The sequence below is a fragment of the Thunnus maccoyii genome, chromosome 3 (assembly GCF_910596095.1).
Source record: "Thunnus maccoyii chromosome 3, fThuMac1.1, whole genome shotgun sequence".
Classification (NCBI taxonomy): domain Eukaryota; kingdom Metazoa; phylum Chordata; class Actinopteri; order Scombriformes; family Scombridae; genus Thunnus; species Thunnus maccoyii.
In genome coordinates, this window is record NC_056535.1 from 20465684 (window position 1) to 20487736 (window position 22053).

Consider the following 22053-nt stretch of genomic DNA (forward strand, 5'->3'; position numbering starts at 1 on the left):
AGTACCTGAAACATCACACCCCCATCAAACATTGTATTTTTTTGTACAGGGTTGTTTTTGTTCTGAACGCCCTCTCAGAGAGGAGAATCTGACAGATCTGCCAAACTGTACCTGTTCAGATACTAGGATTAGTTCACCAGTCACATAGACCAGGAAACACTACCCAACTGATATGTAGCACGTTTCTAAACAAACTAATGTGCCCATACTCTTTGTGCCGAAGTAACATGTCACCCAGTGCCATGCTGTGGCTCATTAACATGTTTTTAATAGGTTTTGGACAACAACGGAGCTCTACGGCACAGAGGAATACGATATATCAGGCTTTGGATACACACACAGTACTTGTAAGTAGGTCAATTCATTGTTGGTTTGGCTCTGCACATGAGATTTGTTGACAATAAGAAAAATATAGAAAATTGCCAGCGTTACCCTTTAAGGCTTGTGATGTACTGCACTTGCTTGTAATGGCACATACACGTAGAAAAGCAGCTGAAATGTGAAATGCATTATTCACATACTTGTCAACAGTGTGTGTGTGTGTGTGTGTGTGTGTGTGTGTGTGTGTGAGGTATAAAAAATATCAACATTTTGCACAGTGTGAGCTTAACTAAACAGGGCAACACTCGAGGACATAATATTAATGAGATCATGACAAAAAAAAAAAAAGTGGCAGTATCACTGAGCCCTGTTCATTTCTTTTAGTTTCTGCCATATTTGTTGTGGCTTGTTCAGTGTCAGCTGCTGATCACTTCACATCCTGATATACTGCTTCCATTCATGTGCTCAATGGGGAACTTGAGCGATTTGGTATTCCACTTCTATAAAGTTGAGGAACTTGCAAAACACAGATTTTTTTTTTTTAAAATGGTCAAAACTGAAGCAACATAAAGAGAGATATTCTCACTTTTAGTCCTGACTACGGGTTAAGCTCCAAAATCACTGTACATTTCCCATGATGCAACTTGACAGCATCTTTTAATTAAACCCTCCCTGCCTAGTAAACTCCCACATTTTTCAAACTCCACACTCCCAGAATGTAAGGCAATCTTTCTGTTACAAATCCGTAGTCTCCAAGCCCAAATCGAGATAACCCTGCTGACATTATTATGACATCATCAGGGTTGTTTTCTCAGAGGACATACAACTGATCATGGACAGGATACGGTACACAGGATACAGTATGCATGGAAGCTTATGTGAACACTTAAACAAGTATATCAGTGCTCTAAAGCCACAATTCAAACAGATGGGTAGATAGGAGGAATCACCTGCTGCAAAACTCCACATGTCCAACACAGGGAGCCATTTAATGGACACTGACAGCGAGCTGCTTGGCAGGGTATCGTCTCAATAACCCCCAGGATCTAAACTCCCCAAGTCAAATGCAGAAGACAGACACCCTGAGGCCAAAAACCTGCTACATAACTTTTTCACTATTTCAGCAAACTTCTGTACATGCAGATGATGGAAAGATGAATCTGTCAAGTCATCCTATACTCTGTTAACAGCTTGAAGATAGCCAGGACTAATTAGCTGTTCAATAAATTGATTTGATCACAAACATTAGTATTTACTGTTCAGTTCACACGTCAGGGCAACAGGCAAACAAAATCACAGGGACTTCCCCCAGCAATCATTATAAAATAAAGCTCATCATTAATGAATCCAAGATGTGAGCTACATAGAAGTAGCTTACCACAATCTATTGTTAGAGGGTTTAATTAGACACAGACCACAGTCTTACACAAGCAGAAGAACATATAAACATGCAACAACTGAACATAAAAAAACTTATAACTCATGGTCCTGTTGCGCACAAGTGATTTTAAAAAGCACATGACATGACAGGAAGCCAGAACTTGAGATTTTAACTAATTATTTTTGAGCAAATGAAGCCAAAATGAGTAGTTCCATGAAAACTTCAGTTTAAAGCTCATTCCTCATTCATCACATCTCTTTCCCAGCTACGGTGCCATGGTGTCGCCAGCCCCCGTCAGAGATGTTGGCATACAGTTCCTGGGCCTTAAGCGCAGTTTGAAACTCCTTGCCAGACTTGGGGAGAGCGCAGAGAAGGAGCCAGAGCTGGAAGGAGCCCAGCTGCAGCCTGGGAAACCAAAACCGGACCGGCTCTGGCCCACGCTCTCTAACCCCAACCCCTCCCTCCTAATAACAACACTTCTTGTGTGTCTCTTGTTCTCTTTTCCACTGTCATTCTGGTGTTGAGTTTGGGGAAAAATAAGTCAGTGGAATGATATTAGTCACATTCCCAGGATTCTTCCCACTGCTCATTTCAAAACAGTCACACATGTTCATGTTCTCACTCTCACACACACACACAGGCAAGGCGCACATGCATGCACGCACACACACACACACACACACACACAGGCACATGCTGTGACACTCACCCCGGTAGTGGAGGCTGTCATCGTGGTGGTTATGCTGGTGGTGGTTCTCCAAGGCAGGGGGGCTGCTGGCGCCCAGCTCTGCCAGTCTGCGGCTGGTGGCAGAGAGCTCGGAGCGGAGGTTGGTCACTTCCTGACTGGCGGACTGGATGGCCCCATCAATCCTCTGTGCCAGCTGTTTGTTGTCTTCCATCATTTTAAGGATTTTCCCCTGAGGACCAAATCCACACAGAGCAGCATGGTGTCAAGTGGTGCATTGAGGTAGGGAGGGGAGTGAAGCTGAGACCCTTTCCTCCTCCTCTCCTCCTCTTATCCCCCTCTTCTTCTTCTCCTCTTCCACCTGTGCTTCTTCTCTTACAGTTTACTTCAAACATAAAAAAAAATTAAAAAAAAAAATTAAAAAAATGCCGGTCCCTCTTCTGCTCTCCGCTGAGCAGCACAGAGATGATGTCTACCTGTTACTGCATAAAGAATAACGTCTGTGTGGCCAAGCACTACACAGTCAGAGAAAGCATGTGTGTGTGTGTGTGTGTGTGTGTGTGTGTGTGTGTGTGGTGGGGGCAAAGGAGAAAGACAGAGTCAGCGCGGGAGAAAGGGAGGAAGAGAGAATGTAAAAAGAGCAGAGAGAAAAAAAGAGAGAAGAGGAGAAAAAGAGATGCAGCCCAGCAGGCGGAGGGGAAAGTGAGTGCTCCCGCCGAGGAGAATGTGCTCTGAGCAGCTGCTCTCAGAGAGGACCCAGCACACACTGAGATGACATGCAGCCTTTTAAATGGACTGTACCATGTGCTGGAGGACCAGGGGAGAGGGGGGGGATGCAGTTGGACTAAACTGCTCTCCAGAAACTCTTTAACGAGAGTGTGTTGTGTGTCCCACACCCTATGGAGTCTGTAATGAGTTAGCAATCGGGTCTGTAATAGGGGAAAAGTACAGATTGTTTCTCTCTACTTCTTCCTCTTTCCGTGTCTCCACACTCAGAACTTGGCAGCAGTGTTGAACCCTTTGACAAGCACTTGTCAAGCCCTCTATATCTTTTCACTCCCGCTCCCACTCTCCCTTCCTCCCTCTCACTCAAACACCCACTGTCTTTTTGTCTCGCCCACCCCCTCTGTTTTCATTCCATTATATATTCATCTCTTTGTCCTGGGAAAGCTCACCCCCACATCGGTGGAAGGGGAAGGGGGCTGGCTCAAGGCACCCAAGGGGAAAACATTTCAACTCTGAGAGCAAACTTAGCAGAGGACAGAGGCATAGCCCTCTAATGGGCTAAACACAAAGAGGAGAGGCCCGCAGAATTACAATCGAGCTGTAACGTGAACTGTTGTGGAGCTTTACTTTGATCAAAAACAGTTAGAAGGATTATATTTCTGCTTATCCGTGGACCCAAAAAAACAAACACCACCACCATCAATTCTTATCTGTACAACTGTGAAATTCCATCACACACATAAAAGGTTAGAGACGGGGGTAGACCATTCATCTTAACTCAAAACAAACCCAGATACTGCTGAGCCATCACAACTTTGAATCTGCATTTGACATTTCATTTCCTAAGTAAGAAAACACATCCCGACTCTGGCAAGAAACTGAGGCAGATGAGTGATACATCACTCTGACACTGTCATCCCAGGCTCGGGTGATAACGGCTCAATGCTCATTGGTATTCACACAATGGCAGACAGAGACAAACAAAGACAGGACTGCAAGCGAGTGAGACTGACAACTGTATGAGACGCAAGACTTGTTAGTTACACTAGTAGTTTGTTTTCTGCCCATTGCTTTATGATGAAGCATTAAACAGGAGCCCATTCGTGTGGCCCCTGAGTATTACAACTGGCCTTTTCATCGACTATTGTGCTCTGTACAGTTGGGGCTTGGTGACATGAACATATACACCATACATACTCAACAGGTGGACTCTGGTTTGGATATGGACTGAAAAACATGTGATTCCAAAATCACAGGAATAACCAGGAACAAAGATTTGCCAGAGGAACCCCTGCTTTGTGTTTTATCTCTGTTGGAACCAAATAGCGCTTTCTCCATTGTTTTTCATAAAATTACACATACTGTGATAGTAGCTGCGTTCAAATGATTAGTCAGTCAGTTATTTGGTGGATAGAAATTAATCTAGAACAATTTTGATAATCAATTTAACTCATTTATGTCACAAAAATGCCAAACAGTTTCTATATCGCTTTCCTCTAATACATATACAGTCACCATAGTCACCATTCTCTTATCACATGCTGCTGTTTGTTTCTCCTGCTTTCTCCATCTGTCCTCATGCTCTCTTCAATGTCTCATCTTTCTGTCAATATCTCTGCATTTCATTTCACAACCAATGACACACAAACGGGATAATTGTTACGGTTGCTAGAGAAGATCCACACCACCACAAGCATGTTTGATCACATCACATGTTAGCAGATCATTATCACCGTCTAGACAGTCACATCACTGTCCTCGATTAGTGCCCCAGCCCTGAGTTGTAGATGATTAGCAAAGGACAAATGTAGCACGGCCTGTAACGCAGGGCAGAGACGAAGGTCGTCTCCAGTTCCTTTTGCACAGAAGAATCCTGTTATTCCAAAGCAACTGGTTTTCTTCAGCGTGACAGCTAAGGCTTCCTTCATATGAGACCACAACTGCTGTCTGCTTTGAACTATGTGAGGCAACGCTTTCATACGCTCAACTGTGGCATGCGAGGAAATCAGTGATTTTAGGGTCAAGGGTCAGGACGTGTCCCAGATACACATCAATAACCAGACAAATACTTTGAGGATGCATAATTATGGCATGTTCCAAACAAAGTCCTCCACTGTCTCCACAACTGGACTGAAACCATGTATGGCCATGGCAGAGACCTTAGACCAGCATGGGGACTTGATTAACTCCCTTGAGTAACCGGTTCATCCACCACTGCTTTTGTGGCTCACTTTTCAAACTTGGCTGAGTGTTTGTGTTGTTAGTTTGCTCACCTGTTTGATGCTATTAATGGGAAGTTTAATTAAGTGTGCCAAGGGTGTGCAGTTAAAAAGAGGTATTGATAAACAGTCACCATGACTGTCTGCCTGGGTTAATTGAATATCGACTAATCCTCTGCACTGGAATGCTTTCCATTTTTTCCCAATAGCAAAGTGATATAATGCCCTGCTCGACTATTTATACAGGTCTTATCAGGGGCCTGGGAAAAATATCCACTCTCCTCTACTAAACTTACTAATGTCCATCATATACTATGAGAAAAAGAAAGATATATTGCCTGTCAGGGTGTGTGACGTGTAAAACTGAAGACTAGAAGAAAAAATATTTTTAAAAATGTGTGTTAGGAGGTGTGTTATGTCACCCAAATTACGTGTTTATTACTCCATGCCGGTTAATGTGCACCCTTGAGCTGATAAGAGATCAGCAACCATGTTTCATGGAGTAATTTCCATCAGGGTGATGATGTGAGAACAGGAAGATCCATCAGGGTGAGGAGAGACACTTGACTCTGGGACCTCAGAAAAGTGCCGATCAAGGACTCTTCCCACCTAGCTGCTTCGTGGCACACAGTGGTGAGAGGTGAGAGGAGATACATTGCACTTCAGGAAGAGAGTAAATTGGTTTTACAGTAAAATTCAAGACATGTGCTGCACATAGGGTCTAAATGCAGTAACAACTCAACTTGAGGCTGTCCCTTAGAACTGAAGCTGAGATATTTGAGTTACAGGATAACCATGGATTTGACTTTACTCCAAGAGAAAGAAAAATAAATGGCTTAAATGAGCCAGAAAATGGTGCCCTTGCATTTGCGATTTGTTTGTCCTTTTCATCCTGATTCCACAGCCTCATTTTTTAATTTAATGTCCAGTGACGTAGCACAATGTTACAAGATAACATGAGACATTCATTTGGAGTTATGCTTCTGGCCATCAGATGTAAATCTAATATGCACTCCTCTTGTAGCTCTGTTTTGGTCTCTACAAACTCCTGAGGGAAATATCCACTATGTTCACCAGCTAGTTGCTAATGTAATATGTCTGTTGTTTAGTGCTGGGCAGGTAGGGCACAGTGGGTTTTTAGACCTTTGTTTGCTGAAAACCACTGCCTGCTATGGCTGAAAACGACACAAAAGAGAAACAATAAAGTTGCGGGCTGGAAAACCAAAACAATGAGTTAAAGGACACTAAAAAGCACAGTACAGCTGAGGAGAACTGCAGAGTCAAGTGATAATTTTCTGTGGTGAGAGACCCCATTTACATCACACATTGTCATTTGATCCATTGTTTAAGTAAAAAAAAATGACAACTTTAAATAGCTCTTGTTGCATTTGGTCATTGCAGGCACTGTTGAATATCTGTGGGCATGACACCATTATATTAAAATTTTTGTAGGTTTTATATTCACAGAATTAGCAAAAACAGACACTGTCATCTTGTGTTTTCTATAAACGGCCTCTCAATTGACTTTAAAAACAATGTATTATGTTTTTCAAATTAAGCTTCCTCATTTATGATTAGGGCAGATCTGGAACTGAAATATTTGGGGTTCATTCCATGGTCAAGTAATTACAGGCGTCTTTCCTTAATTGGCACAGAGAATGACAAAAATTTTTCCTCTAGGAATGAGGCCCCTTCAACAGACGAGGTTCATATCTGGAGGGTTTTTCTACAGCAGGCTGCTAACATTATGGTTGTTTATACAGTATATTCCACATAGACACTTAAGAAAGTATGTCTGAGTCTAAACCTTCACAGACAGCAGTTATGAATTTCTGAATTTCGTCAGAATGTTCAATCTGCTGGGAACAGAAACAAAACAGCAGGTTTCAGGACATTTTATGTTTATGTTTTTATGGGTTTTTCTTTACAGAGTACACTGTTTACCAACATCAAAGAGTATACAAGTTTTCATTCTTTACTTTGAGGCAGGTTAATTGACATCTGAATTTCACTTTTGCCCATTCATTGTCAGTTTAGTATGTGTTTGTGCGAAGCAAAAACAAAGAGAAACAGAAAAGTGTTGCATGAAAAGGATGAAGAGGGAGAGTTTGAGTGAGAGTTAAGTTCCAAATTAAAACAAGTGTTTTCTGTTCTGCTACCTTTTGCTTTCTTTTTCCAGCACTTATGATGAACAAGACAATTCAGACAAAATTTGCCTTTGTTAGTTGGATCAAATAGAACACCAGTTTCCCAGTGCAGAAAGGTATCATCAACACATTTGTACATGTGCTACCATGGTGGTGGACTTTTATACAATGAAAGAATACCTGTAACTAAATACCACTTATGCATTGTGTAAAGACACTTAATATTGAATCTGATCATCAAATCATCATTACAAGCATGCATTACCGGACAGTGACTGAAAAGAAAAAAAGACAGACAGACAGAAACTCTGAAAGCTGAGTTCCTGCTCGATACAGCTTTGAATTTTCACACACAGAATGCAGATTTAGCAAATGCAAATGTCACAGTTGGAGGAGGATAAAATGGGTATTTATGTCTGTGACAGCTTGAGAGAAGGCCTTTTGCCCTAAGTGGTGACACACAGGGACAGAGGGGCATTGATGGAATAAACAGTGAATGGCAGGGAGCGGAAACTCAACTCTTTCTCTCCTCCTCCCTCTCGATCCCTTTCTAACTATCTCCCTTCACTGACTGTCTACTTAGTTAGTTGGGAACTTTATTGGCCATGATGTGGAAAATCTGATATTGTGGAAACTGTCTTTGGTTTGACCACATTGTATAAAATAAAAAACAAAACACAAAAGACAATAAATAAAGAACAAAACATCAACAAACAACATGACATTAAAAGACACAGATGCAGTTATTGAAATAAATCATTAAAAATCATTAAGAGTCTCTAGTGTTTATAGCGCCTCCCAGAAGGTAAAAGCTTAGGGTGCCAGAGTGGAAATCACTTATAATCTTATCTAATCTTATTACTTATAAAAGCTTTATTCTTTGTATTTTATTCAGTTTCGCTGCAGTCAAAGAAACTGAATTTAACAATCATTTAGTAACAATATCTGACACAGCACACTTAAGATCAGAGGGAAGACTTGTCATCCTTTTAAATATCTGGGATTATGGCCTTTTTGAGCCATTTTAAAAAAAAAATGCTGAGTCAATTTCAAACATATCTGTGACATTTTATTCACCAAAGTTGTTTAGATTTCTCTAAATCCATCTTTCCTTACAGCTTCCCCTCTGTCCCCCAGCAGGCTGCTTCAGAAGCTATTTAAATAAAATCGGCATTATTAATGACCACCTACTCTGATTGGTTGGAGATGTGGCCCCCACCTTCACCCCCAGCCAATAGGAATATTACCTAATGAATAATGCAAGTTCCCTTACACCACATCTTTACCTGGAGTAATGGCTGCAGCTGAAGACATAAGACAGTACATAGCGGTCTATGAACTGGAGTCTGATCCTGAATGGGAAGGGCAAGAACCTAATGCTGCACAGATTAGATTTCAAAAGGATGTTTCAGAACAGTAAGATCATGTCTAAGTTTCCTAACACGGTAAAAGTCTTTTTTTTTTCAAATGTAACCGCACGTCGCTAGCTTAGCTTTAGCACAGATATATTCCTTTAGCTGAGTAACAGAAAGAAACGTTTTAAAACTTCACCAAAAGACTGAAGATGAAAAAGTTGAAAATCCTGCAGCATAATAAGTCTCGTTAAGCAGACAGTCAGCTGTAAAATGTGCTGAACACACACACAACTACTTGCTGATAACGGGGGGAAGATTGTCTCCAAAAATGAATTTCAGCCATTCCTGATGTAAATTTCCATCCTTTGGAGAGCTATGTAAAGACTTTCTAGCTGCTGGACAACCAGCAACACTTCTAGTGTCCTGCTTTGCTTGTCATCCGGCTGAAATGCAAATCCAGACTACAGAAGTCATGGCAGAGGTGTGCTCATGCTAAAGCATCCTAGCATATTTGATCTGACTGTCTGGTGTGACGTAGTAATGAGTTCTGACTCAACACCACCTCAACTTAAAAAGACAGGAGATAGAACTGAGTAATTTTACAGCACAGGAGGGCCTCCACCATCACCCCAATTCATCCCAAAGCTCATTTTGCTTGTTTTCCAACATACCAGCCCTTTAAGCCACGCTATTGCCTACAATCCAGTCAGCTTCTGATGTCATCATAAGCACTGTGGTCTTTTATCATCAAATGCTCATTCAAACCTTCAGCAGTTTACCATCAACAGGATTCTGAACAGTCCTCATTTGCTGCTTAAACTTTGACAGAGAGAAAAACTCAGATCCTTGAAGCTGGCCTACAGAGGCTGCGATCAGACCTAGAGAGAAGCACCTATTATCTGCTGTCAAACTCAGCACATCTGTCACCCAAAGTCCTCCCCATGTTCCACTCCAACGCCTCGCAGCCACATCCTTCTCCCATCTCTGATAGTGTGGTAATAATAAACAATTCGACAGCCTCTCCACTTGAAGATAACGGTCGACAGAGTTGTGGATGAAACGCGGTGCCAGAGGCCTTGATGAGTATCAAGATAAAGGCCTGTCTGCAGGACTCAAAGGGAGAGAGTATGCAGGGATGAAGGAGGGGGGTGGGCTCTCATGACCTTTAAGACCTGCGAGTTGAGAAATAGACGCGTGTTGAGGGAGAATCAAACTGCAAAAAAAAAGTTACATTCCTCCTCTCCACTGAGACCCATTTCGCTTCTTGCCTCATTTCCTCTCGATCTCACTTCTGCTCCTGCTGGCTGCTTCCTGTCATTGCTTCCTCTCCCAGTGGTCACCAGAATCCACTACTAGGCATCAGCCCATTATGTCTGCACATCCCCGCTCTGATCCTGCCATACTTTTGCCCTCAGACTGAAGCATGTAGACATGCAGAGAGGAACGTTGCAGTCATCTCTAATGACATACAGATCATGGTGAGATCACAGCGTCGATACAAAAGGTGCATGTTTTGCATGTAGCGTTACACACTCAGCCACTTTGCCGCTGTCTAATTGAGTTCCTCACCCCTGTCATTGTTCTCTTCTGTCTTCTGCAGGAGGTTCAATTACATGGTGATGCTGAGAGACCAAGAGATGTGCCTTTAGCTTGCAAAGGGAGATGAGAAAGATAGCTGACAGTGTTATAATCATCAACATAATTAAAGTGTCATTTAAATGATTCCAAGAAACATGGAATCTGGAGTAGATAGTGGCAGCTTTATCGCAGCCTTGATCCAAGAAAAAAAAAAAAAAAACAGGTTATAACTATTGACCAGCTGTTTTATTGTGCAACGCTACGAGAGGATCTCTCTCAAGGTAAAACATCTTCTACAACACACGGACAACCTCTTTCAATGCCAACCCTTCCTCCATCCATCTCTCTCTTTTCTTTTCTCAGCAGCAGAGTGATTTTCAGACAGCAACCGCAATGGAAATCACCCTGACACAGCTCTCCCTGTTGATTTATGATATACGTTTAGTTATTTATTGGCTAATCATGGCGGGCTGCTGAGAGCAGGTTAGAGTACACCTCCAGAAGATAACAGGGCTAGCCTTGGATAGAGAGATGAAGGGGCAGGGCTGCTGCCTGGCTTTTTCTGTCAATATTGTCAAAGCCACAGACCTGATCTCATTTTAATGAAAGAAAGGATGCTAATTTAAAGTAATTGTTTGACATTTTGGGCAATATGCTTACCTGTATTTGCTATCTGGCAGAGAGTTAGATGAGAAGACTGATACTACTCTCATATATTTTCTTTAAATGCAAGTCTACTGCCAGCAGTCGATTAGCTTAGCTTAAAGGTTATGTCTGGTGATTTTATATTTTTCTTAATGTCAACAAATCTCATGTGCAGAGCCAAACCAAAATTAATTGATCTTATTTTCATGTATTGTGTGTGTATCCAAAGGCTGAAATATCTAATTCCCTTGTACTGAAATCTTGAGTTCTACTGAAGCAGAAGTTGAACTCAACTCAAGTAAAACTCAAGACTTCAGTGGAAAATGGAGGTTGTGGTATGTAGCACAACAAGCTAGTGAAGCTCTGTAAACGGAACCACATTCCTGAGCGTGCATAGTGGTGTCTGCCTTACACGGAACTACTCTCCAGAAACCAAAAACGTGATTGCTGTTATTAGTCTTTGGAGGCATTTCTAAACAAACTCACGTGACCATAGTGTTTGGGGGGGAGGAACATGTCACCCAGTGCAAAGGTGTATCTCGCTGACTCACTTTTAATAGTTTTTGGACAACAATGGAGGTCTACGGAACAGAGGAATAATATATATCAGGCTATGGATGCACACAAAATACTTGTAAGTCGATCAGGTCATTGCTGGTTTGGCTCTGCAGATGAGATTTGTTGACAATAAGAAGAATATAGAAAATCACCAGCCATATCCTTCAATATAAAGACTGTAAATGGGGGGAAACAACAGCCTTGCTCTGTCCAAAGGTAACAAAATCCGCCCACCACAATCTCTAAAGCTCACTAATTAACACAGTATGTAAGTGAAAAAAGCAAAGTCTGCATCTTGCAGGGGGTTATGTGCCGGACTTTTTCCAGTAGCTTAGTGACTGCTTGGCAACCGCTCCGAGCCGATAAATAGTCCGGCATATAAATGGCTAATTGCTGTTGTTACACTTTGGGTTTTGTAAGGATTAAACAAATGAGATAGAACGTGTTAATTAGTGAGCTTTAGAGGTGTTGGCAAGTGGATTTTGTTACCTTTAGAGAGAACCAGGCTTGCTGTTTACCCCTCTTTCCAGTCTTTGTGCTAAGCTAAGCTAACCAGCTGCTGGCTGTAGTTTCATATTTACCATACAGATATAGAAGTGTTATAAATCTTTTCATCTAACTCTCTGCCAGAAGGCAAATAAGCAATGCATGGCATTATGTAAATGTTGAACTATCCCTTTAAGTAACCAAAGCTAGTGAACAGCATACAGTAACAGATGCCATGCAGGCCAACTAAACTGCAGTGTGCAGTGAAAACACTCTGCATTGTGGCTGAGACTGGGGAAGACCACAGCCAGGTTTACTGTAGCAATGCAGGGAAATAATTAAAAATATAGGTTTAGGCAAAAAAAAAAAGAACTATGCAGTACTGAGGACAGATTGGTCCATATCTGATGGAGAGCTGTTTTGGTATATTGTATTGCTAAGGAGCCTTTCCCCTTGTCGGTGTTTGTAAAGGCACATCTGCAGAGCCTATTGATTAAGAGTCTCATCTCACTATCATGTGTTCCCACTCTAGAGGACAGTTCCAATAAATAGCAACACTAGAGACAATGATCACTCCATCACCGCTTTATCGCTGTCCTCATGCAGCTACTTTGTATGCATGCCAATACGCTGTACACTTTCTCCAGTTTCTTTATGTCTAATTGACATCCTTGGTCCGCTTCTTATCAGAAACACATATTGCAAGCGGAAAAAAACTACTCTTGTCCAATGACTGTCACTGCAATGTCTGAATTTTTGTAGGAAACAACAATAAATGATAACATACTGGACTGAATTTTACAACAATAACAGTGGTACCAGGAGAATTCAAAATTATCCCCATGAACTACAAGTTGCCATATACTGGGAATTACTTTCTTTATTTGCTTAAGCTAATACTACAAGATATGAAACTTGTTGGAACATGGTGAAAAATGAGCAACAAGGGAAGTGGAGAGAAAAATAAATAAGGAAGACAAATGGAAGAGCACAGAGACAGTGTGAGCGAGAGGAGGTTGGAGCCAAAACATGTGAAGTTGCAAAGTCATTTATTATATTTCAACATTTATCTCTGCGAGAGAGAGTCGAGTTATCAGAGGGACTAAATTGAAAGACATTCAAGCGTGCAGTAGAGAGTCAGTAAAAGGAACACTGATGACCAGACCCAGCAGAAAGTCTCTCAGTATTCCAGGCTTAGCATACTGTTCTGCATGGAAAGCCTCTCATACACATATATGCACCACACACACACACACACACACACACACACACCTTTACTCACATACATATGCACACGCAGAGATACAGTAGCTCGAACATTAAAATGCAAAAGCAATTAAATGCAAGCCACAACAGTGCCGAAGAAGTGCCAACGTGACAGCAGGACTTTGATTTTTTTAATTAGAGCAATATGGCTGACTCATCCATGAATATAATTGAAGGAAAGGCGGTTCATTTTCCTGCTGAAAACCTGCTTTAGACTACAACTACAGTTAGAAGGCACTTTACATATGCGTTAGTGCAAAAGGGCAAAGCAGTTATGCAAATGTGTTTAGAGAGACAAACTGTGCTGATGAGCTTCTTTTGTATTATGTCTTTTATTTAATGGCTCCAACTTATTCTTATTGTAAATGTATGTGATTTAAATGTGTTTAATAAGCTGGCTCCTGCAGGATCTGGGAATTGCATTAATCTGCATGCTAAATTAGTTTGTCTGAATCCAAAAGTTGTCTGGCTCAGGGAGTTGAGCTCTTGTAAGGGATTATAACAGGGTATTAATACTAAGATCCATGGAAAGCAAAATAATGTAATGTTCCTTTCTCTTTCTAAAAATTTTGCATGTGGGCAAACTAATTACCATAGTATCATTTTACAGTCATGCTGGGAAAAAATGAATATGCTCCAGAGTATTTACCCAAGCCGTTTCCTTGCAGACATGTCCCTGTGCATTTATTGTCCTTGACAATTTAAAGGGGACATATCATGCTTTTTCTGGTTTTCTGTTATTTATGTACTGTGATGATGTTGAATAACTATGTTAAACATGGTCAAAATTCCAAAATGTGAGGTTAAAATGTGTAGAAATGCTCCCTGCAAGACAAAAGCCCAGGCTTCAACATGCCCTGAACACTTTGTTTGCTGACATCGACTTGACGCGCATGCCCATTCATGCCATCTCTTTTGTAGCCTTGGTTGCTAAGGTTGTTCCATGTGTTATTTGTGTCGTCCACTCTCATATTTCAGATCAGATTCCGTCTAAACATGTACAGATGTATTTGAAAAGTTGAAATTTTGAGGAAAGAAAAGGTATTGAAATCCTACTATTGTAGTTTGTTTCATGGTTTGTTGACATAGCTGTCAACAGCCAGTGACGTAGCCAGATGTCTGCCGAGGGGCAGCTTCTGAGAGTTGGCCAATCAAAAGAGAGTGGGGTCATCGGGAGGGGGGGCCTTAAAGAGACAGGAGCTAAAACGGCCGGTTTCAAACAAAGGCTGAACTGAGGAGCTGCGTAAAGGGTCAGTATGAGTTAAATTAGGGTTTTTTTTAACTGTCATCATTCCAGTTGAGCCTGAGATTAAAAATATAGACCTGGAAATGTGTACAATATGTCCCCTTTAAATGTTTAATTTGTAATTTGTAATTTGTTTGTGTACCTCATAAGATTTTGTTGGAGTGCTTTGTATGTGCACACATATTTGGGTAAACATGTCTGCTGTCTTGCTGTTTGTATGTGTGACTGTGGCAGGAAAACACACAACAAGATAAAGTAAAGAGGGAGTGAAGCAGGAAGGAGGAGGACAAAAAGAGTAGCTGTTTATCACCATAGCTTAAAGCCACAATCAGAGGCAGTTTGTTTACCAAGGATAACAATGATGTTGGAAAAGGACAGACTGCAGTTCCTCAAGACCTAAAAACTACCTTTCATTACACAAGTCTTTGAAAGCTTCATGGTCATTCTGCTGGTCCCTGAAGAGACATCTCATGTCTAAACATAAACCACAGATGAGGTAGAGACGCTGGGGAATATAGTTGAGAGCTCTTACACTTAAAAACACAGCTGGTTAGCAATTACATCACGTTGGATAAATATACAAAAAGTCCTCCACCCTCACCCTGCTGACATATATAAACTCTTATCCTAATGTCACTTATAATCTAAATAAAGTGATGGAACATGCACTTAAATAAATTATATTGTATACTAGTATAGTATAACACAAGTATAATACCTGTATAAGATTCATAAAATTGCAGAATTGTTGTTGAGGATTTGTCATCTTTATGTTGTTTTCTAATCTAACTATAAAGGAAGGGATCTCTGTATGTCAGTCTGTCTGTCTGTCTTTATGTATGTATCTATGTATGCATGTATGTGTGTCCTTTGCATATCTCAACAACTGTTCATCCAATCAACTTCACACTTGGCAGGTGTGTTGCTGAGAACCCAAGGAAGTACCGTGTTGAGTGTGAAGTTGTTTGGATGATTTGTTCTTGAGAAATATATAAAAAATACCTCATAAACAACGTTGCTTCTGCTTCATCTTCTGCCTTTGGAGTCAACAAGTAATAAATATGGCCAGCGTCACTCTGCCATTGCAACCAACTTATACATATACTGTATATGTGGTTGCTTCTACAGTTCAGCCTCAGTTTAGTCTCACTGCTGAAGTTTCTGTCTGGATTAAAACCATTTAATTTATTAATTCCTTACCATTTTAGTTCATACGTCTGTCAATTGTTAGATACATATGCGGCCAGTTCCAAAAAGGCACATTTTGAAAGGACACTGCACTAGTTTCTATAATGCTCAAGCTATTTTCTGCTCCACTACCTGCTTGTACATTATAATCCCTTTCTCCTATACCGCCAAATTGTTTTGCCAATACGTTTTTGGAGGAAACATAATTGTTTACTGGATTACGCTCACCGGCACTTTCCAGTCCAAGTGTGACCTTCCTGTACTGCAAAGACTGTACGGAAGTACAAAGTGGACAATGGGTGTACAAAGATCACTGGAGATGGGGGTTCACATCCTGAGTTCCTTGTGCAGTTAGGTTTAGCCTACTAAAACACTTGAGGTTAGGTTAGCAAAACATAGTGGTTTGGTTAAGGTTAGGAAATGAGTTTTAGTTAAATATTGACAAATGAACACATCCAGTCTTGTGTTTCAATTCAGTGTCAACTTTTTTCATCATTTAACCTGGACTACAATCTTTCCCTAACCTTAACCTGAGTGCCTAAACATAACCTAAAAACCATTAATAATGCTGAAATATGCTGAAGTTGCCACAAGTATGTTATAGAGAAAGCAATTGAAAAACATTGTCAAAAGTTTGTTTTGCAGATACGTTCAATAAAAACATTTCCTCATTATGGTGACAAAACATGATCAGAAACTTTGTTCATTGCTCTTTCAACTATATAAACATATTTTTTGGAGACAGGGTTGCATCTATGCAATGATTCTTCAATTTATACAACCCACATCTGAAATAAATACAAATAAAATAAATACATTACACTCTATGAGAAATAAAACAAAAGCCAAATCTCACACTAAAGTAAAGCCCACATTTCCAGTTGAAACTTGAAAAGTGTATTCACATGAACTTATTTCACTGTTATCATTCCAGGAGTCAAAGAAAACCAAAGGGAGCAACGGGGTAGAGAGAACTGGTCCACTGGGGGCCCATTTCCAAACATTTATGCTCCAAATCAAACATTTCTTTAGCATGCTATCTTGCATGGTAAACAAGCATAATTTAAGTTGTTTCAAGCTATGAACAAACTAGTGGGAACCTGCTGGGCTCACGTGGACGGAACTTGGGAAGTTTTTTGGCAACATAAAAAGAAATAATTCAGACTGAAAAAGGACTTAAGACTGAATTGAAGACTAGAATAGTTTGAACTTTTGATGGAAAAAAAACTTTCACAATACAGTAGAATCCAAAAATAAAGAATTTTGTCTATAATTCTTGTAACTATCACTATCACTTGCAATGTTGATCCGTATGTTATTTGTGACATTTTCATTTTTCTTTAAATGATCAAATTTTGACCTCTTGACTACCTGGGTGACTCACAATGTGCAACAGAAATATAGAGGCCAGCCTTGCCCCCAAAGAATAACAATTATAGTTATTTTCAAAAGCACCTGCCTTGCATTTTATGTCAGGGCTACACGAGGACAAGTATCACATTAATATAGTGGAGTTCATTAAAATACCATCTGCTCTCAAAAAAAAATCACAAAGCTTCATGACAGTGCAGAATGTATCTCCAAAGAGTTGTAAAAAATGTTTAAGATTCAGTATTCTGGTAACAGCGGTATTAGAAGATGTATGATTATGCATGCTGATAGGCTTTCAGCTGAGATCCCTGGAAACACGTTCTCACTGAAGCAGTCAAACTGCAATAAGTGGAGCATCCAGGCGGAGCAGAGCGCACAGCACACTAACAAATTCATACATGTAGAACTGGGAGAACGTAAGAGGATACAGAGTAGGAGTCGAGGAGAGCAATTGTAATCATACTCATGAATACTAACAAGGCTGGGAAAGAACAGAACAGCACATTAAGAACACGATTCATTACACAAGAAGACATATGCGGCACAATCAAAACCAACCACTTCCGTTTCAATAATAGGCTTATAAAAATATACTGAAATTGGGTTTTCATTATGAGTGTTTGTGTTTGACATTTCTGATCCTATTTCCTGCATTTTACACTTCGCCCGTACTTCTTCAGTTAATCTTTCCTTTTAATGCTCTCGGTATGATATACTACAGTATAATGCATACAGAGCACAAAATAAACACATTTAAATGACTTAAACATGAGAGGAGTCTCCACAGATTTAAGGATTTAAGTCTATATTATACTTCAAGGTGTAACTGTAGGTTCCTTCATTGAAGGGAATGACAGAAGATTATGTAGACTTTACCTGTAGCACTACAGTCATTCTGCACCATACTTAACTCAATCAGAAAAGAGCTGCAACAAGAGCAGCTTGGTGGATAAAGGTAACATTTTTTGTCTAGTGGAAGGAAGGGCACCTGCATTTGAACCTGTTATTGTGCCCTGATGTCTCATTTTCTTGAATCAAAAGAAAAACAGTCATCAAGGTGAGACTACTGCACGTTTCCATGTTTCTGCATAATATGTGGCTCTTACGGCAGTTACAGTTTTGAAAAGGTACATGTAAGCACCTGGGGTAATTCTCTGCAGACACCACAGACATTGGGTCCATTACTCTTTAACACAAACGTACAAACAGCCTTAATATTTAGTGAATGCACATGCAGGTGAGATACTGTATATTAGAGCAGTAGACCTCTTAAACCTGTATTTACTGATTTTTTGACCAGTTGGGGGCAGCAGAAACAGGTTGTGAACACAACACTGTCATTTCATCATTTAAGTTAATTTGGCAAACTTGTTAGGAAACAGTTGTTTATTTACACATCAGCAGTCACAGAGCAACGTTATCATTTATTTGTTATCATGTTTCTGTCTACCTGGGGAATGTAAGTCCAATATTCCCTTTTCTTTAGCTGTGTTTTTGCTCTCAACTCCTGAAGGACATCTGTCTCTTTAGCTGCTAATCCTCCACTATGGTCACCAGCCTGCCAAGTTTTGTCTGTTTGGTGCTGAGCAGGTAGTGTCCGGTGGATTTTTAGTGCTTTTTCTCTGAAAACAGCTGCCTCCCGTGGCTGAAAATTACACTATGAAAGCAGTGAGGGTGAACCAAAACAGCTCCATAAAGCCGAAGGAGCTGCAGAGCGTGGTGGTGCAGTAATTCTCTGTTGGTTCACTGGCACTTCTGACATTACACATTGTCATTTTGATACATTGTTGGGATAAAAAATATTGATTATAGCCGCTTTAAAAGTAATTGAAAAATTTAGAATGACTTTTTTGCCATAACAAAATTACAAAAATTGATTTCTTGTATTTTTAAGTTAAAATGCCATTTAGACCCAAGGGTGTATCTTAAATAGCTTCTTAATCATGCACCAATATACACTTAAACATGTAAAACTGCTTCCAGAAGGAAATACATTAAATAATCATAGAAACAACACAATGAGGTCCGGTCTAATCTGATGGATTTTAGCTATTTGTCCTAATCTGATGGGGTGTGTTTGTGTAATAATCACCTGGTGGTGTACTGGAGAGCCAAATTAATCATTGTGTCTAGACCCATGAGACAGGTGTAATGACGGGTAAAGGGCTAATCCTGAGCACCAGTACTCAGGACTGGTGGTCTATAACACCCTGCACCTCCTGAGCCTGATTTACATGGTGGGATTAGAGCCAGATAGCCTCTCAGCTTAATTGCATTACTCCAGATTACATGACCAGATTACAAGATTGTGCACCACCAGTGCTGTCTGGTTTACATGATTATCATCAGAGGGAACAAGGTTGTTGTTTAATATCATGAGACCTCATATGTTGTTTCTGGTTTTGGGTGTTGTCTAATGTGTTGAATTACTGTACTGTTGCTGTAAATGTGTTGTTTTGTGATCTTGGTGACAGTCTGTGGCTACAGCATACAATAAAATAGATTATAGATAGATAGATTAGATAGATTAATAGATTAATAGATAGATAAATGGATTAAAAGATTAAATCAACTCTAAAACAGTAATAAAAAAAGCATATGTAAAGGATAGGTTCACAATTTTTCAAGTCTCTCTTAAAACAATAGTCAAGTGCCCATATGAACAGTGAAATGGGTTACAGGATTTGCTTGTTGTAATCTTTCCTTCTGTTCGTACTGGCCATTAGAAGATCCCTGTCAAAGGCACTTACAATGTAAGTGATGGGGAACAAAATCCACATTCTTCGTTTTGAGAAAAAACTTATTCAAAAGTTTATCTGAAGCTAAAATAAGGTTTCATCTGTTTGAGTTAGTCAAATAAAGTAGATATTATCCACAGTTACAGTTTTTTTAGTAAACAGTTCCCTCTTTGTGGCTCGACGGACAGTGTTTTCCTGTGTAGCTGCAGAATCATAACAAAAAGAGAGAAAATGGCTCAAAAAGACTGTAACTAACAAATAAGAGCCTGTTCTCCTAAAATTCTTTATTTCATTGATTATAAAGGTATACTACTGTTTCATACTACCTCCGTAAGACCCATTTCACATTTTCGTATTTCAATCTGTTAGATAAAATCTAAACATTAATAAGTCATTGATTGCATCATCTTAATATGAATCCAAAAGGGTATAATAGTTGTGCCTCTAAAGATGCATCATATCAAGCAGCCTTTCACAGCAATAAAAGAGTAGATTTTCAAAGAAACGTGAGCTAGGAGCGCTCTAAGTCATCTGTGGTCAAACTGCAGGTGCATTGGTCAAAAAACCTGGAAATGTGTGTGTTGCTCAAAAAAAAAAAAGGAAGAAAGAAAGAAAAAAAAAAAAGGTGTGTGGAGCAGCTCTGGGCCAGATGCCCGCCTGGCCCGACTCCTCAGAGCGATTGCTTCTGGCAGGGAATCAGATAGAAGGGAGAGTCATTTATATTTCCTGCACCACCCCACAAGCTGTGGAGGCAGGGAGCATTTAAATCTCGTCTAAGGTCAACAGGGAACTCAATGGCTTTGATAACAAGTATTCCATCTTTGATTCCACACTCTTCTCGTCTCTGCAGAAATTCTGCCTTTGATGAGGGGTTGTGCAAGAGGGTTTTATAGTAAACAAGACGAGGTGGACGACAGCGAATAACTGTGTTTAGGAGGCTGAGCTGTCATGTGGAAAAAGTTGAGATAGGGGAAACAAAAGGCATACCAGTGTCCCTCCATGTCAAATTAATGTCCCCACTTGTGTCTGCTGTGTACACAGGCTGATGTTTTCTCATGAATTATTCAGGATGTCAGTCCTGTGGAGGGGACTCTAGCAACATCACCACAAGGAAGCTCACGTAAGGCTGACTGATAAATAATGGACAAGTGGATCACTTTGTGCTTTCTTCCCTCTGAATGCATCAAAACAGAATGAACTAGATGGTGGGCTCACATATCTGACATGAAAAATCTCTCCAGGAACTGTAAGCTTTCTGTGGTTAGCAGAGAAAGCCACTGGAGGACGTGTAGCCACCTCTGCGCTGACTCTCAGACTTATGCGTAAGCAAGCCAATCCTAGAGACTTATACACATCAGCCAGACACAAACAACCCCACAACAAAAGGGCTCCTAAGAGTACAATCACTGTCTGTCACTCAAGAGGAGATTGACAGAGAGAGGGGGCCTTTCATATCACCCGAACTTCTCTGAAATTGAGGTGAACACCTTTGATCTGCAGAAAGATGCGTGTAGTGATCCAGATCAGCTTTGTGACAGTGCACCGGGTTTCCATAGAAACATGCGCGTCCAAACACACCAGACTTTAACATCCTGAACCGCATCAACAGATGGCTTCTTGAGAGGCTGAAGGATGATGAAGTCTCACATTCTGGCATGCATCATTTCATCTGATGGAGGCCATATTGTCATCTCAAAATATCCACAGAAAAAGTTTGATCCACTGAACGATACCTTCTTTATGTACGAAAACAGCATTTGTTTGATCGGATGAGAGATGATGTGTAATATGTGAAGGTCTGGGAATAATGCAAAGAAATGAATGTGTCAGCCTCATGGCATTTGGGAAAAACTACCTCATCTGTCATGTCATTTCAGAAAATATAAATCAACACTGTCATTTTATCCCTGCACTTAGGTTTGTCTAATCAGCAGCTGTAAAAAATCTTCCCTGCAGTCACCTCCAATACAATCATTTTTATGTGTACTCATTAATCTTTTTTGTGTCCCTGGTGTTTCTGAGTGGGTAGAAATGTGGAGACTGGTGAGAGACGGCTACCGGCTGAAACTGTTGTTCAAAAAGAGCAACCACAGCTCTTTGAAGTCCGGCCTGTTCCAGCTCACACTGTAACATAAAGGATGTA

General features: G+C 40.4%; 1 protein-coding gene across 9 annotated transcripts in view; it reads right to left on the reverse strand.

Annotated features, from left to right (window-relative positions):
* Window positions 1-22053, reverse strand: part of kaznb (kazrin, periplakin interacting protein b) — a 114104-nt gene that overhangs the window by 55021 nt on the left and 37030 nt on the right. For 8 of the 9 annotated variants that reach the window (XM_042405736.1, XM_042405739.1, XM_042405738.1 and 5 more), the window contains one exon: window positions 2412-2619. The exons of the other annotated variant lie outside the window; for it this stretch is intronic. In XM_042405736.1, coding sequence (XP_042261670.1) covers window positions 2412-2619 — 208 coding nt within the window. The remainder of the gene's footprint in view (window positions 1-2411; window positions 2620-22053) is intronic. 9 annotated transcript variants of the gene reach the window in all.